The sequence below is a fragment of the Callorhinchus milii genome, unplaced genomic scaffold (genome assembly GCF_018977255.1).
Source record: "Callorhinchus milii isolate IMCB2004 unplaced genomic scaffold, IMCB_Cmil_1.0 Scaffold25, whole genome shotgun sequence".
Taxonomy (NCBI): Eukaryota; Metazoa; Chordata; class Chondrichthyes; order Chimaeriformes; family Callorhinchidae; genus Callorhinchus; species Callorhinchus milii.
In genome coordinates this window covers 373778-390315 of record NW_024704766.1, presented here as the reverse complement: position 1 = coordinate 390315, position 16538 = coordinate 373778, and the positions used below count along the sequence as shown (strand labels likewise).

At 46.4% G+C, this 16538-nt stretch overlaps 1 protein-coding gene across 6 annotated transcripts in view; it reads right to left on the bottom strand.

Moving 5' to 3' along the window:
• Window positions 1-16107, bottom strand: part of fli1 (Fli-1 proto-oncogene, ETS transcription factor) — a 32399-nt gene extending 16292 nt beyond the window's left edge. For 2 of the 6 annotated variants that reach the window (XM_042343969.1, XM_042343970.1), the window contains exons 1-5: window positions 15857-16107; window positions 15316-15396; window positions 6940-7145; window positions 4831-4985; window positions 4084-4287 (exon numbers count right to left, since the gene is read on the bottom strand). In XM_042343969.1, coding sequence (XP_042199903.1) covers window positions 4084-4287; window positions 4831-4985; window positions 6940-7145; window positions 15316-15384 — 634 coding nt within the window. In that variant the 5' untranslated portion in view covers window positions 15385-15396; window positions 15857-16107. Of the gene's footprint in view, window positions 1-4083; window positions 4288-4830; window positions 4986-6939; window positions 7146-8994; window positions 9142-9914; window positions 10084-15315; window positions 15397-15856 lie in introns of those variants that run through there. The other 4 variants (XM_042343971.1, XM_042343972.1, XM_042343973.1 and 1 more) reach the window with 3 other exon arrangements.
• Window positions 16108-16538: the final 431 nt, after the last annotated feature.

The following is a 16538-nucleotide window of genomic DNA, read 5'->3' as shown; positions in this document are numbered from 1 at the left end:
TATTGGTCATCTTTCTCTCTCTCTCTCTCTCTCCCCAACCCCAACCCCCTTCACCCCCAACCACAAGCTTTCAAAAGGGAATTGGATGGGTACTTGAAAAGAAAATATTTGCAGGGCTGTGGGGTAAAAGCGGGGGAGTGAGGCTAGTTGGCAACTCTTTCAAAGAGTCGGCACAGGCTCGATGGGCTGAATGGCCTCCTCCTGTGCTGCAAGGTTCTATAATTCTATGAACCCCTTTCACCTCTCGCCCCTACCATAGGCACCCCGCCAGCCTATTTCAAACACTTTAACAAGTCCTCCTGACGCGAAAGGCGCTATAAGAAATGTAAGTGGTACAGGATCGTGGATTGAATCGCAAGTCATTCTCAACTCCTTTCCGAATGGGTTCTAAATTGTGACCATTTCAAACAGGATTCCCTAATTAAGAAACAGGAAATTGTGTCATACTGAGCCTCAGGAAGTACACTCCGACACCATCGACTTCAGAGCAGAGCACAAGGACAGCGAGACATTTCCAGTCATCAGCAGCGATGTTCCACTCCGATTCCTCATAAAGGAATCCCTTTAGAAATCCCATCATGTTAGACTCTAATAAAGGGTTAATTGGGCTTCCCTCTTATGGTGGGAATTTCACATCGGCTGTTACAACCCAAGGATAATTACCGCAGCCTTACAGTGAAGGACACACAGACACACACCCCACAAGTTCTTGAAATGAGAACATTGTGATTTTATTATTGTGTAACTAATTTATCTGAATGTATCACAGGTGAGAACATGAACCTGTGTTTTTTATCCGCACAGACACACACACACACACACACAGAGGGTTGTTAGGAGATGGATTGAGATGGAAGCAGATAAACATGCGATAAGGAACAATATAACGGGGTAATCGACAAGGGAGTGGGATTACACAGCCTCATAATGAGCTGAGTCCTCTGTGGTCAAAAGCTCTGATTCTCTATAACAGTTAGTGGATTGGGACAGTTTAAGACTCAGTTTGCCTGTCAGGTTGAATAAACAGTGAATTGGTTTACATTTCAAATTAGATTTGATTTCTCCCCACCCCCTGACTCACAATGCCCGTCACTTAACAACATTTCCACACCTTAAACGCCAAACATCCATTTGTCATTTGTTTTTACCCCAGAAAACACTGGTGCGTTTCGCTTTCTCTCTTGAGCTGATCAAAACCCAGACCTCAACGCTTTATTTTAAGCAACCAACATCTTCTAACTTGTTTTCCCCACAAATATTGAGGCTGTGAATAATTGTGAGAATATCCCGTCTCTGTTTGATAATGGAAATAATAATAATATATCATTATTATACCAATAATGTTCTATCTAATTATATCGGAAAGACACTGGGGGAAAACACTGTGGGAAAGAGGAACACACGGCTCAAATACATCCTGTGATTGTTCAGGTAAAAGTCAAAGAAAAACTAGTGATGTTCCCTCTCTCCCCTTCTGCAAACTTTCCCCTCCGAGTGGGAGACTCCACAGCGAATCGATTGGATTCCGTATTTTGTTTGCGCGATCTGACGACAGATAACACAGCGGAGACCAGAGGGACTGACTGACTGACACCCGCCATGGAGCTGATGGCTTAAGACACAACAACTACTTGCACTTATATAGCGCCCTCCACGCAGGGTAGCGTCTCAGAGCGCTTCGGAGCAATGACAGACGCCAGAGAGACAGTTTGTGAGGTTACATTTACATCTGGACACACACTCTATCACACACACACACACTTTCTCACACACACTCTTCTCACACACACACACACACACACACACACACACAAGCTCCCAGTACGCAATCCCGACTGTGTGTGTCGGTATTCTTTTTAGTAAAATGGTTTCCATAACTGGGTGCAGTTTAAAAATCTACAAAAAAAAATAATCCCAGATGACAGCCCGCTCGATGAGGCAGCAGAGTTAATAGTCATAATTAATAATAATCCCTGCATTTTGACGCGGCATTTTAATCACAGACGCCTCAAAGAATTTACACAGAGAATCCCGTCTCCAGAAGAAACTGCATCAAATGGACATTCCCATTAATGCTCTGCAAACGATACATATTTTTAAAGAAAGCAAAAAAAAAGGATGAATGCAAAATATTTAGTCCCAGTTCTATCGTACAGAGCCATTAAACCAGCGAGAGATGGCTAAATTTAATAGCAAAATCTAAGGCTAATCTGGGGTTTAACGTTATTTTGGGAAAATATTGAGGTTGGAAACTACAGAAATCGCTGTCAAAGCAACTTCCATTTAAATAATCATCATCCTGATAATTGCCAGAGTACCTTTCGCGACTCAAAGCGATTTCAGGGTTATACACAGTACAGGAAAGTGAGTGTATGTTGTATGAGGAACACAGAGGGACTTGAGACAAGGAAACGTCAACTTCAAGGGACAGGACCAAGTGAAACGATTTTTTTAAATACATATTTATAGATCTGTTAAAATATATATTTGCAAATAATTTAATTTCCAAACTAAAATAATGAAAGCCCCCAAAAAAAGGTTAAAAGAAAAAATTAAAAATCGATTGGTTTGGCGTGGATTCCATTCAGTGTTCTTCTCCCAAATCTCGAGCTTTTAAGACTGAAGGTAAAGAGGGATAAGGCTCTATATCAAAATTCAAGGATGATTATTATTATTCCAGCGCCTTAGGACGTCCTCCCGACACTTTATAAATACACTTTATAAATGTAATTTCTGAAAGGCACTTTATAAATGTAATGTTGTATTGTAGTTTGTGTCATTATTATTATTATTATTATTATTATTAACTGCGCTGCTTAATCGAGCGGGCTGAATGAAGTCTGTATATTTTAAAGATGTTTTGCAATACTAATAGGCAGATTTGAGAGAAGATTTAAGGAAAGAAATCTGAGGAAGTCTGTCTTTTCCATTGTTACTGAAATCTAAAGCCGGGGTCGGATGTGACCTGATCTCCTGTTACACTGAGGCCATTATAAAGTCGCTGAGACGCGCTGTGCAATATGTTCACATTATGTTACCTTCCACAAAACCCCCACATGTGTTGGCCAGATATACTGCAATATATAAGATATTGTACTATACACAAAACTCACTCAACTTTTTGTCTTTCAGCTTTCTTCCCCCCCACACACAGACACATACCCCCCCTCACACACATACACACACACACACACACACACCCCACCCCTCACACAAAATAAAATAGTCAATTGATTGAAATAAATCGGACCCACACAAGGCGAAAGGATTTCTTTGTATCTCATTTTCGGTGAAATACTGAATGAATGCTTTCCAGTTCTCAAATAATAATTATTACAATAATAACCTGTGCATTTGATGCAGCGCCTGATCACTTTATTCGAGACGTCTCGAAGCGCTTCACACAATATACTGTAAAGTGTAGTGACTGTAGATTTTGTGACCACAAAAAACGCCATCAGCCAGAAAGAGAAAGGTTTCCTTTTAACTTGGAGCCTGTCATACGACGTTATAACGGGTCTATTTTAATACACAGCGTAAAAACCTTCGCATCACATCAGTGTGTGTAATTATATAACACATCTCTCTCTCTTATATATATATATGCTGTATATTATATATATGTGTGTGTGTTCAGTGTTGGTTGCTGTGAAATAGTGAGAGGAAAAGGGAAACCTGGCTCCTCACAAGTGGTTTTGTGCCCTAGACAGCTTCACTATTATTATTGGTGCCAATAATAGTGTTAGTCGGGACGCCACCTCCTGAGCGCTATTCCAGCACAGGCGCTCTCCGGTGCTTACGTGGATACTGTCAATCGGAGCTGTGGTGCTCACAAAGTCACTTGTGTATAACGAGGATCAGTGCAGACGTCAAACGCATCTCTACCCCTTCCACAATCCTAACAGGAGGCTACAACCCCACCCACTACCCCCCCAAACCTCCCCAACCCCCTTCCACCACCACCCAATACGTCCTCTTCCTCCTCCACAATACTGTGGATGTAATTAATGACCCCCCCCCATGGCCGGCTCTGCTCTGGCTTCCAGTCGCCCTGTGCCTGCCCTGTGCTGGGGATGTACTCACTTTCCCTGAGGTAATTGAGATGAGAGAGGAGGACCTCTGCGTTGTAGAGGGACGTGAGGCGCAGGAAGTCATCTTTGTTCATCTGACACAGCTCTTTGCCGTCGGTGTTGTGCAGCAGATTCGCGTGAACGTCCACCAGTCCGTATTCCTTCACCGCCCACTCCAGCCACTGCCTGACATGCTCCTGGCTCCACAGCGTGGGATCTGGGGGGGGGGGGGAGAGGGGGAGTCAGGCACTGGGACCTTCACCTCAGCCAGGACTCCCCTCTCCCCACACACACATAGCTACCCCCCCCCCCCCCCACACACACACACAACCCTCTCCATAGCCCCTTCCCCACACACATAGCCCCTTCCTCCCACACACACACACATAGCCCCCTGACCACTGAGCGCTGGCACATTGATGCTCCTCAATCGGCCTTTGCCCTTTTGCACCACCTTTACTCAGCCCAGATGTGCGGTGGGAAACTATCCCCACAACCTGACTGTCTGGACAGGGAACATTCAATGTCCGGCCGCTTCCACCTACAATTCCCGGGACAAACCCTCGGCACTTACACTGTCTGTCATCACAGCAAACAGGAGCAAGGTTTTGGATATGGGAGGAGGGCGGCAGAGGGAAGAGAGAGAGAGAGGGCAGAGGGGGGAGGAGGGGGCAGAGGGAGGCGTTGGGGGGGGGGAAGAAGGAAGGGGGGGTGACTTTCCCCACCACACACACACCCACACACAGGTGAGGCAATTTACCTGCTGGGACGATGACTCTTCTCTCATTAGTTGTCATGTTGGGAGGGGGTGGGCCATTCTTCTCATCCATGTAACTGTTGTAGTTTAGTTGGTTGGGGTCGGAGCCGCTGACCAGTTTGTTACACTTAGTGACACTGCAGTCAACAGGGGAGTCCCTGAGGGCAACAAGAGGGGGTGTGAGAAAGAGACACACACATAGAGAGGGGCAGTCAGAGAGACATACACAGAGAGAGGGGTAGTCAGAGAGACATACACAGAGAGAGGGGTAGTCAGAGAGACACACACATAGAGAGGGGTAGTCAGAGAGACACACACATAGAGAGGGGTAGTCAGAGAGACACACATAGAGAGGCGTAGTCAGAGAGACATACATAGAGAGGGGTAGTCAGAGAGACACACACACACACATAGAGAGGGGTAGTCAGAGAGACACACACATAGAGAGGGGTAGACAGAGAGACACACATAAAGAGGGGTAGTCAGAGAGACACCCATAGAGAGGGGTAGTCAGAGAGACACACACAGAAAGTGATGTTAGAAAGAGACACACAGAGCGAGAGATAGTGACGTGGAGAGGGGATTTGAGAGAGACAGGGGTGAGAGTGAGAGAAAGTGAGAGGTGTTAAGAGAGAGAGAGAGAGAGAGAGAAGAGAGAGAGAATGGGGCGAGAGAAGAGAGCAGGTGCCATCTCTCTGTCATTGTCGTGTCTATGAAGCACACGTAGTGATACAGTCCAGTTCTGCAGCTCATTCCTGCAACAAAACTCGTTGAAAACAGAAGCCATCCGTTTTGACAATGTTGACGTGTGTTTGTGACCTCTGCATTATCAGAGCTGTGTAATAGGTGCTTTGAGTGGGGTGGGGGGTGAGACACAGATAGCTCTTTCAAAGGCAAAATGGGCTAAATGGTCTCCCTCTGTGCTGAAAGATTCAAGACGCCAATAAGCCTTTTGCTGCGGTTGATCCGTTATTTGTGGATGAAACGTCCTTTTTTTTTACCTTCAGCTAAATATCACTGAGTTTATAATAATAATAACGTTTGAGGCGATTGCACGTTCTGTAATCAGACTAGTCTATTTTAAGACCAGCCCGGTTTATACTGTCCCCATTAACAGTCCCAATTATTATAATAATAATAATAATCTTTGAATTTGACGTCTCAAAGCGCTTCACAGAATATACTGTAAAGTGGAGGGACTGTGCATTTTGTGGGTACGAATTTCTCAATTCGAACAGGAGAAATCTCCCAATCTTCATGAAAAGTGTTATTTTTGAAAGGAGCGAGGGAGAGGGGGAAAAGTTCAAATAATAATAATAATACGAGAAATAAGGGGTTGAGGTATCTGTCAGCTGCCCACAATGTATAACTCTCTCTAACGCTTCACAACCCAATATTTTACAATGAGATTATTGTAATTATATCATTCATTTGGAGGGGAATATTTAGTGTTTTAAATGCCCCCCAGGCTTGACATGACAATTCTCCTCTCAGTGTGGTGAAACGTTAATCGCTCAAATATAATGCGATAAAATAATAATATAATAATCCTTGTGTTTAATAGCGCTCTGGGACGCTGCACTGTGGGAGGGGCGCTATATCAATGTAAGTTGTTGTTAGCGCCTCTCATGTCGGCGGGATGGGGGGGTGGGAGAGACGTTTCAAAGCGCTTTCACAGGATGTGTTGGGAGGTGTAGTGACTGTGTGTTTGTGAGCACAGAACGAGCTCAGTACATCACGGCCTGAACCATCGAGTTCAGGGAGAGAGACACAGGTACCCAAACCATTGGTCAGTGAAATGGAATCTCCTCCCTTAAACATTTGGCATGAAACTCTCCAAATAGTTAGCAATGGGGTGTGCGATGGGATTAAAAGCCACAGCAAATCGGGGGGGGGCGGGGGGTGGTCTCCAGGGTGACCCCAGGACAACACCACCACAAAATTGGGCTTCGCTACCTCCTGTCACGTGGAGAGGGCGTCCCAAGGCGCTGGCCAGAGATAGCTCACGTCCCAGAGTCTTGTTGGGATGGGCCCATGTTGCCAGAGGTGTGTGGAGGGGGGGGGATACCTGGCGTGCAGTGCGCCTGCGCGAGGTGGACAGGTGTCTGTTACCTGGAGCCGTTCATGTGCTCATATTCCCGTTTGATGTTCATGCGGACCGGTTGGTTGATCCACTCCTGTTGGGGCAAAGCGTTGATTTTGTGGGTCTGTCCATAGTCGGCGGCGGCCGAGGCCGTCATATCCGCTTTGGGCAGGTGGGCAGCGGCGTAGGAGGTGTCAAAGAGGGACTGATCGTCACTCACAACCGAGAGAGCCTCCTGGGGGGAGAGAGAGAGTGTGTGAGAGAGAGAGGGGGGGTGTGAGAGACAGAGTGAGGGAGAGAGTGAGAGTGCGCGTCAGGTGTAGTGACTGTTTATTTTATGAGCGAAACCCAATCTGCATTTTAACAGCAACGTATCCTCACACAGAAATCAAAAACACAAGTAAAATATACGGATTATTGTTTGCGTTATGTTGGTGAGTGCGAGAGTGTTTGTATAGGAGTAGCTTCTACATCAGGGTTCTGGCGCCTGTGATTATTTGAGATGTTCTTGTATTCATTCCCTGTTATGAGAATATATTGTTGCTAAAATGCAGCTCGGGTTAATAGCCCAGGGAGTATAGAAAGTTCTATCCTTTTCATTGGCTAATTACAATTAAGGGCCACCTGCAAAAGCCTTTCATTATGATTAGTCCATGTGCTAAACAGCCCAACGCGCATTTCACGATCATCATTATTTCTATGAATGAACCGTATGTATATACACACACATTTAAGTGTCTTCATTTAAATAAAAGCACCTAATCCTGTCAGATATTTTATTATCGACTATTTGTTATATTGGGAACACGAAGGCCTTATACAATGGGACTAAAGTTAATAGAAATATGTGTGTGTTCATAATTAACTATCGTTCACTCGTCGGTTTGAAACAGACTGTTTGTAACGGTGTTTGTCATAAAAGGGTATATTATTTTAGTAATATATGTATTATATACACACGTGAATATGTGTACATTATACAGTATAATATAAAACAATACAATATCCGACAGTCTTAGGTATTTGTAAATGAATGCACTCTGTGTATTAAGGTTCATTCATAGAAAAACAATATATATATACACACACACACATACTCACACACTATTTACACCATCTGGGCAAAGCGAGTTGTGATGGTTAAAGGTTAAGAATAATGCGCTCCGCATGTCCCCCGCGCTCTCTCTCTCAGAGAGAGATCCCTCTGTACATAGCGCCGCAAATAGGATCACATCACTTGACAAACACTCTAACCCGTTGCGGTTTCTCAAATTGCTTTCTACATCTGCTAGCTCTCAACAAAAACCCTCACAACAACCCTCACAGCCAGGGAGAGAGAGTCAGAGAGAGAGAGTCGGGGGGGGAGACAGAGAGGGAGACAGACTGAGAGGGGAGGGAGAGGGTGAGAGAGGGGGTGGTGGTGGGGGGGAGAAAGTGAAACAGACAGAGAGAGGAGAGAGCCAGCGAGAAAGCCAGCCAGCTCACCGATTACAGCACAGCCTGGGAACAAACAGAGGATCAAAACAGATTTTTATATAAAACGCACAACACATCACAACTGCACACTCACTGACTGCTTGTTACACAGGAGCAGAGAGAAAGAGAGAGAGAAGCGACGCTCTCACCCTCTCTCCTCTTTGTTATACTGTACTTACAACAGAAGGAAACAAGACTAAGTAACGGAAGCCTTCTGGTGTGTCGATAAGAGAGACTGGTGAGAAAGACCGTCTCCTCAGTCGCTGAGGCAAAGCGGGCATTGAAGAGATAAAAAACGCTCGCTATATTCCTCAGTCACTCTATTTTAGTCTCTCTTCCTCTCCTAGTTTCTCTCCCCCTCTCCTAGACTCTCCCTCCCAGTCTCTCTCTCTCCTAGTTTCTCTCCCCCTCTCCTAGACTCTCCCTCCCAGTCTCTCTCTCTCCCTCTCCCAGTTTCTCTCCCAGACTCTCCCTACTAGTCTCTCTCTCTCACAGTCTCATTCCCCAGCCCCGGGAAACGGGAAGGGTTCAGGCGATCGCGTTTCCCAACTCTGCAAACTTCGCTTTCCTCAGTAACTGAAAACAAAGTAATGACACCACAAACTGACCCGTCACATTTCAGCAGCCCCCGGATTCCCTCGTTCGGATTTACTTGTAGGTCAGCCTGTTCCCCTCGCGGCTGAGGCGCGATGTGGGGGTTGCTGGGTTTGGGGGTTGAGGGCTGAGGTTGGGTGCTGGGACTGGGAACAGAGGCTGGGACTGGGAACAGAGGCTGGGACTGGGAGCAGAGGCTGGGACTGGGGCAAGGGCAGGGCGAGGAGCAAGGTCCCGGTGACACTGCGTTACACCCGGGCGCTGTGCCATAAACCAACATTACGCAGCTTGAAATGTCTCCAGGACGCGCTGTCTGTCTGGTAGGTCCCGTCCACCTTCCTCCCATGGCGCTCTCCCGGGCTAAACCCGAGCAGGGAGAAGCGGTGAAGAGCCTGATACCCCCCCATCCCGCACCCCACCCCAGGCGGGACGATTCTGAGCCAAATATTCCAAAACTTGGAAGAGAAGTGAGTCGACAGAAAGCGAGGCGCACCCGACCCGAGGGGTTCTGAGTATCCCACCCAGTCTCTCTGTCTCTCTGTGTGTCTGTCTCTGTGTCTATCTGTCTCACAGTGTCTTTCTGTCTCTATCTGTGTTTATCTGTGTGTGTCGATCTCACTGACAGCTCACATCTCACACACTTGCTCTGGGCGCTGAAAGGAAGAGGAAATTTAACAGGAGATGGGAGAGAGCGAGGGAGGGAAAAAAAAAGAGAGGAAATAAGAGGAAATCGGATTTACCGCTTTGGGTTGGAAAGTTGTGAAGAAAGTTGAGACACCAGAGAGGGGGGGAGGGGAGAGGAGGGGGGAAAGAGGGAAGAGAAGGGGGAGAATGGGGGGAGGGGAGAGAAGGGGGCGTGAGCCAAGCGCCAGGGGGGATCGAGTCTCAGCGACCCCCCGCCCCCCCCCGAACCCCTCTTCTCTCTTAGTCTTACCTTAATGGAGCAATCCATGTCACCCAATATCGTCCCTTTTCCCCCAATGGGAACAATATGCCGAACATGACCCGGGCAATGAGCAGGTACCCTCCCCGCTTACCCCGGACACGGACACACACACACAGGGAGAGGACAGGAGAGGAGGTGAAACACCGGATGGCTGTATGTGGCGAGGTTTTGGGAAGTGAAGTCAGTCGCCGCCCGGGAGGAAGCGCTTAACCAATGATCGGGGCTCATTACACACAGAGTTTTTTTTCAAAGCAGGATATTTTGGTCGCTGAGATAAGCAAAAGAAACAATCGTCACCGTTTGATTTGGTCCAAAGTCAGCGAACTCGGGACCCTGTGGCCATTTGCTCTCTCTGTCTCTCTCTCTCTCACATTCACTCACTCACTCTGTCTCTCAAACTCACACACATGCACTCAATCACTCTCACATACACACTGTCTGTCTCACTCACACTCACTCTCTCTGTGTCTCACAGACTCACTCTCTCTCACACATAGAAACACATACCCTCTCTGTCTCTCTCACACTCTCTGTTTGTGTCTCTCTCTGTGTCTCACACACACTAAATCTCTCAAGCCAAGGTTTGGGGATAGTTTGAGACTCGGAAGCGAGGGCTCCATTCCCCGCTTTGGGCTTGAGTTAAGGTGCTTATTGTCATGTTTTTATATATAAAATACCCTTTGTACACACAGTTCACATGACCCGTCTTACCTAATACCCTTTACCCCTGTCTGCGGCTAAACAGGCGGAAAAGTAACAGCGCGCAATTAGCGAACGCCATTACTCCCAGCGTCAGCGCAATTGGGGGCACAATTTGCGCTGGGGTTTCTTAACCCATTCCTTGCGCTCGTTAAGAAAACCCACGGACAATCCCCCTTTTTTTTCGTAAACGTAAGCGTTGAAACCTGCCCTCGCCTTACTGTTGTTGTTATCTTAACACATGCGTTCATTTAACTCAATGTAATTGAATTTAACGAACCGTTAAGAATCATCGCAATTTTTTCCACAGATGTTACTTAGGAGGCGAGGTCGGCGCGAAAATGTTCTCTCGAATAAGCAGGCCATTCAAAATATAGTTTCGTGTTTTGGTTAACCCTAAAATATATGTTAACTTTCAGTGAATATATTCCAGTGAATAGATATATTAACTATCTCGCTTAATATAAATAGGATTATAAATAAGAGCGTAACTACTGCTGTTTGAAATCCTATTCATATGAAGAGAAATATATATATTATAAGCATAGGTATATAGGTAATCTAGGTAAAATATAGGTAATATAGGTATGATAAATAGAGCTACTAATTTGTATCTGTTTAGTGATCTCTATTAGATAGAGAAAACTGGGGTATTTATTTGCATTTGTATCATAATCCCTCTCTCCTACTCCCATATTCATTCTCCCAAAGTAAACTACTTAAGTCTGCACCCAAGACGTGTGTATGAGTGTGTGTGTGTTGGGGTGAGGGGGGATATTTGGATCATGTATATGCTCACCAGCTTGGAATACAGTTTTAGTGTACAAGAGAACCGAATGCCCACGTTAGCGCTGCCTACAACAGGGAGGTATTTAATCACTCATATTCCAAAACATAAGCAGTAATGCTCGCTATTGGGATCTACAGAGGCTGAGATACACTTCCACTCCCTGTCTTTCTCTCTCTCTCTCTCTCTCTTCATTCCCATCCCTCTCTCCGCATCTCTCCCCATCTCTCCGGGGCTGAGCTGACAGAAGTCATCCACCAAACACCCTCCTTTGAGAGATCATCATCAGATACTCTTCCTCTCAGCTGTCTGACACTCCCACTTTACTGAGAGATTTTGCATATTATTTCTATGGGGTGGGGGGTGTCCTCCTTCCGCCCCCCTAAAGACCACTACCGCGCCCCCCCCTCACACACACACACAAAACCCCCCCCCCCCCCCCCCCTCACAGACACATACATGCCCTCCACAGGTATCTGTCACGACTCAAGAAAGCATGACTCAGGCCTGTGGTGGGTTCACACGGCCCAGTCACGCCGGGTCACACAGTCTAGGTGCCCCCCACCACCTCCCCTCCCACCCACCACCCCCCCCCCCCCCCCCAGGTTCCATCTTTCCCTGGTTTGAGACTGAGACATAATCACAGACAGAGAGAGACACACAGACACAGAATGGGCTCCAGAACAGAAGAGAAGATACAAACCAAAGCCAAAGGCAGCTCCAGGCAAATTAAACAGCAATATTTATTTACAACTTACAGACGAGAGAGCAATAGTGAATGAGAGCGCTACTGGCAACGCGGCAAACCAGCCGCGTAACACCAATAAGCACACAGGCGCGTCAAACCTCATCATTTTGTGGGGGTGGGTTGGTTTTGGGGGGCTGGGGAGGGGGGCGGCTGGAGGGAGGATGGAGGGAGAGGTGGCTGGTTGGGGAGGGGAGGGACAGGGGGATGGGAGGAGAGGGTCTGGGGGATGTTGGGGAGGGTGCTGGAAGGGGCTAGTGGGGTTTGGTGGGGGGCGGCTGTGGGGAGGGAGAGGGGGCTGCTGGGGAGGGGCTGGGGGGGGGGGGCGGGGGAAGGGAGAGAGTTCTGGGGGCGCTAGTGGTGGTGGGGGTGGCTGAGCACACAAGCAAAACTGTCTGGACCTGAGCTCGGGGCCAGATCATTAATTTAAGATTTATTTTTATTGGAGCGTTCAATCTCCATTGACCTTAGCCAAACAAGCCAGCAGCCAGCCAGAGAGCGCGGGGGGAGCCGGGCGAGATGTGCTTGAATGAAACATAATCTAATATAAAGTCTAAAGCCCGCCTCGCCTTTCCTTTCTCTCTCGGCGTTTGTCGCGAGCGCATTTTTTTTAAAAAAAATAACAGATTCTCAATAAAATAAGAATAAAAAATAACGCATGGTTTAGCACTCAGAAAGGAACACAAAAGTTTCGTCCACAAAATACAGTCGCTGCACTTTACAGTATATCCCGTGAAGCGCTTTGAGGAGTCTCGAAGACGTGATACGGCGCTGTATCAAATGCGAGGATTATTATTATTATAATCATAACACACGCGTCAGTGTTAGAGGTGTCACTGTAGGTGCATCTCTCGCTAAAACGCTTGCGGACGCCTCAGTGAAGGGAGCGATTTTTCGCGCAGTGCACACACACACACACACATACGCATATACCGCGGTTCCAAAGCGCGGGGGAGGAAGGAGGGCGGGAGGGAGGGAGGGAAAGGGGGGGCTCATTGATCTTTGGCTGAACCCTGTCTGGGAGGGAAGGAGGGAGGGGAAAGCAGGGAACAGAGAAGGAACTGTTTCGCCTTTCTCAGACCTCTCCTCCGCTTGCAGACGAGACTGTCTGGAAAAACAGTTTTTTTTTGGTGAAATAACACAAACGTGGTGAGGTGCTGCGAGGAAACGTGCTCACGCTCTCTCTCTCTCTCTCTCCCATGTGTGTGCGTGTGTGTGTCTTTTATTAATATATTGTGTATAAAACTGCCGAGCAAAGCAACATTCAGCGTTTTAGACTGAACAGAACAGCTCCGAGACTGTGTCTCACATACACACACGATGTCACACACACCCACATATAAACATACACGCACGCAAATATACACACAGTACATACACACACACACACATATACATACACAAACATATACACGGCCTCTCTACCCATATCGTTTTAGCCACTGTTTTTTTTCCCCCTTTTGAGTTTGGCCAACAGAATACGCGGTCAATCAGTCAGTCAGTCAGTCAGTCAGTAATCCACTTTGCAGTATATTCCCTCGAAGCGCTTTGGGACGTTCCATCTTCTCAAATGCAAGAATTTGTAATATTATTTGGCGTTAAACTGAGATTAAAAGGCGTTGGGTTCCATCAGTCACGGTCTCTCTCTCTCTCTCTCTCGCACACACACACCTGCAGCCCCCAAAACGCTGCCACCTATAATTAAATAGGCGCAAATTTGACATAAATACAGAGAGAGGCTTTGTAACTCCTTATAAAAGAAAGTTACTGTGTGTGTTGGGGGGGGGGGTGCATATTCCTATGGTTTTATTTCTACAGATAACTCTAGGAGTCTGGGTACTGTAAACAGCACAGACTGATAGATTGAGGTTTGGGGGAGCGAAAGAGAGACTGGAAGCGTCTCACAGCGCTTCTACAAACTATTTAATTCCTAGAAATCAGGGGACCCTCAAGAAGCCTCGTCTCAGAGTTCTTTGTACCAAAGTTACGCGTGTGACTAAAATATACCATTTTATTCTTATTTTTAAAGCAAAATAAAACCGCATACACGCCTCCGCCAGAGGCGAATGGTGAATTTTAACATTCTGGGGAAATTGTAAGAGTGATTTCTGTCTGGACAGAGGCGAGAAGGGCAATATTCTGGTTTCTCACTTACACACAGGAGACACGGCGTGTTATTAATTCCTTTCTCCTTGTTTTCATTATTCCATACCCAAATATTAAGAGTAAGATGTCTGCAAATGCGCGCCGTTTGACTCCTATTTTTATACACACACAGTGTCCGATTTCTGGTTTCAAACCCCTCACTATTTATCCCCGGGAATAATAATAATTTAATAATTCTTGCATGTGATATAACGCCTTGTTGAGACATCTCAAAGCGCTTCACAGAATATATTGTACATTATAAGTGTGTGACTGTGTATAAGTGTAGTGACTGTGTGTTTTGTGGGCGAATGAGAGCGAACGGCTTCTTAGAGTGTTCTTTTCTCCCCCACTAAGCTTGTAAAATGTAATAAAAGTAGACATATTAAATTATTTTAGGTACAATTTCCTGGTATGTGTGTGGAAATCACGCCGTGAAATTTGTTGTGAATTTGATTGCATTTCGCTGGAAAATCCGAGTTAAAATAAAAATCAGCATTGTTGTTGTTGAGTACAGAACTCACTCGATAATCGATCAACCTATAAATGTATAAATTGATAGTATATAATTAATAATAAACTGAAAAGCGGCTGAACTTCCGGCGGCTCAGAAATGCTTTTAAAATGAAAAAAAATCAATTGTTTCCCGTTTCAACTCATACTCCGTTTGGGTGGAGAATTCATGATTTATGTTAAGTTAAAACTGTCTGTTTTTGTTCTTTCCCTCACTCTCTCCCTCTCCCTCTCTCTTTATTTCCCCAGCGCTAATTATTTCATTATTCGCAATTACGAAGGAATTCGCAACGGGGATAATTGCGAGTTCAAACGAAAAGTAATTAAACAATCTGTAAACTCGTTCCCCACTTTATTAGGCTGTCCTTGGCCACAGCACATAAAAAATGAGCTGTTTTCTCCCCCTCTCTCCCTCTCTCTCTCTCGTGTTAAAAACCACTGCCCAGGATTGTGATTTACCATTTGAGAGCAGCTCAGCTCAGTCCATCTCAGTGTCTTACCTTCACGTAAGATGAAGTGTCGGGGACAGTCTGAAACATCTTCTTCCAGGCTGTCCTGCCAGCGGACATCGACTCCCCGCCCTAAACACACAGACAAGTTCTCCACATTCACCAAATGTCAAAATCGGTCTGTTCTGATCTGCCGAGTGCCCTCTCCCCATCCCGGTCACAGTACACTTCCCTCCACAGGTCCTGCCCTCAAGATCAGCCTCTGTATTGGTACAGATAACCAATCAATATATCCATCTGTGTCTCTCTCTATATACTGGTACTCACATAATCAATCAATATATCCATCTGTCTGTCTGTCTGTCTGTCTGTCTATATCTATCTATCTGTCATACTCTTCTTTCCTTCCTCTCATCCTCTTCGTTTATCTTCTGTTTCCTCTCTCTCTCTCTCTTCATCTTCATGACTTGGGGGGGCTTTCTCATTCTCTGTGTTAAGTTTAGCTGCCCCCCCCCCCCCCCCCCCCATATGTAGCCTCCTCTTTCTCACACACATCGTTGAATGCGTTAATTTCCCTTCAGGAGTTACTCACCCTCGCTAGACCCCAGCTGTGCGGTTGAAGCCCCTCTCTCTCTGCTCCTGGTCTGAGAGAAGGTGGGAGATGAATGATCCCGACACGGGAAGGACCTGTTGGGGAGGGAAGTCGCTTTAACGGCCAAGGTTTCTCCTAACGCCAACTTTTACAAGGCAATGAGACGCTTGGGAGGGAGAGAGAGAGAGAATCCTTGCATTACCGTTAGCCCAGCGCGTCTGTGCTCCAGTCAGCACTGAGACACACTCACACAGACACACACAGACAGACAGACAGACCCCAATCCAGCAAAGCCTTCGGGGAATTGGTGTGAAATGTGGTTGTGGGTGAGATGCGCTCTCTCTCTCTCTCACACACACACACACACACACACGATCTCTCACACACACGATGCCTCCTTTTTTAAGAGGGAAAAAACACACACAAAAATAAATATCTACTATTTATTCCCTTTAAATTTTCCGAAAGTACATCCCTCGCCTGTTAGACCCCATTTTGGGTAGGAAAAGTTTCCCATGAACGTTTTGGTTATATAAAAGCTACCAGACGTCGTTACTTTTTGCCCCCCCCCCCCCCCCCCAAAAAAAAAAACCACACACATTTTTTCGGGGGTGGGAAAGAAATAAGTTAATCCACTAAAGATACACTATGTGGAGCTCCAGCCTCACTCACTCACTCACTC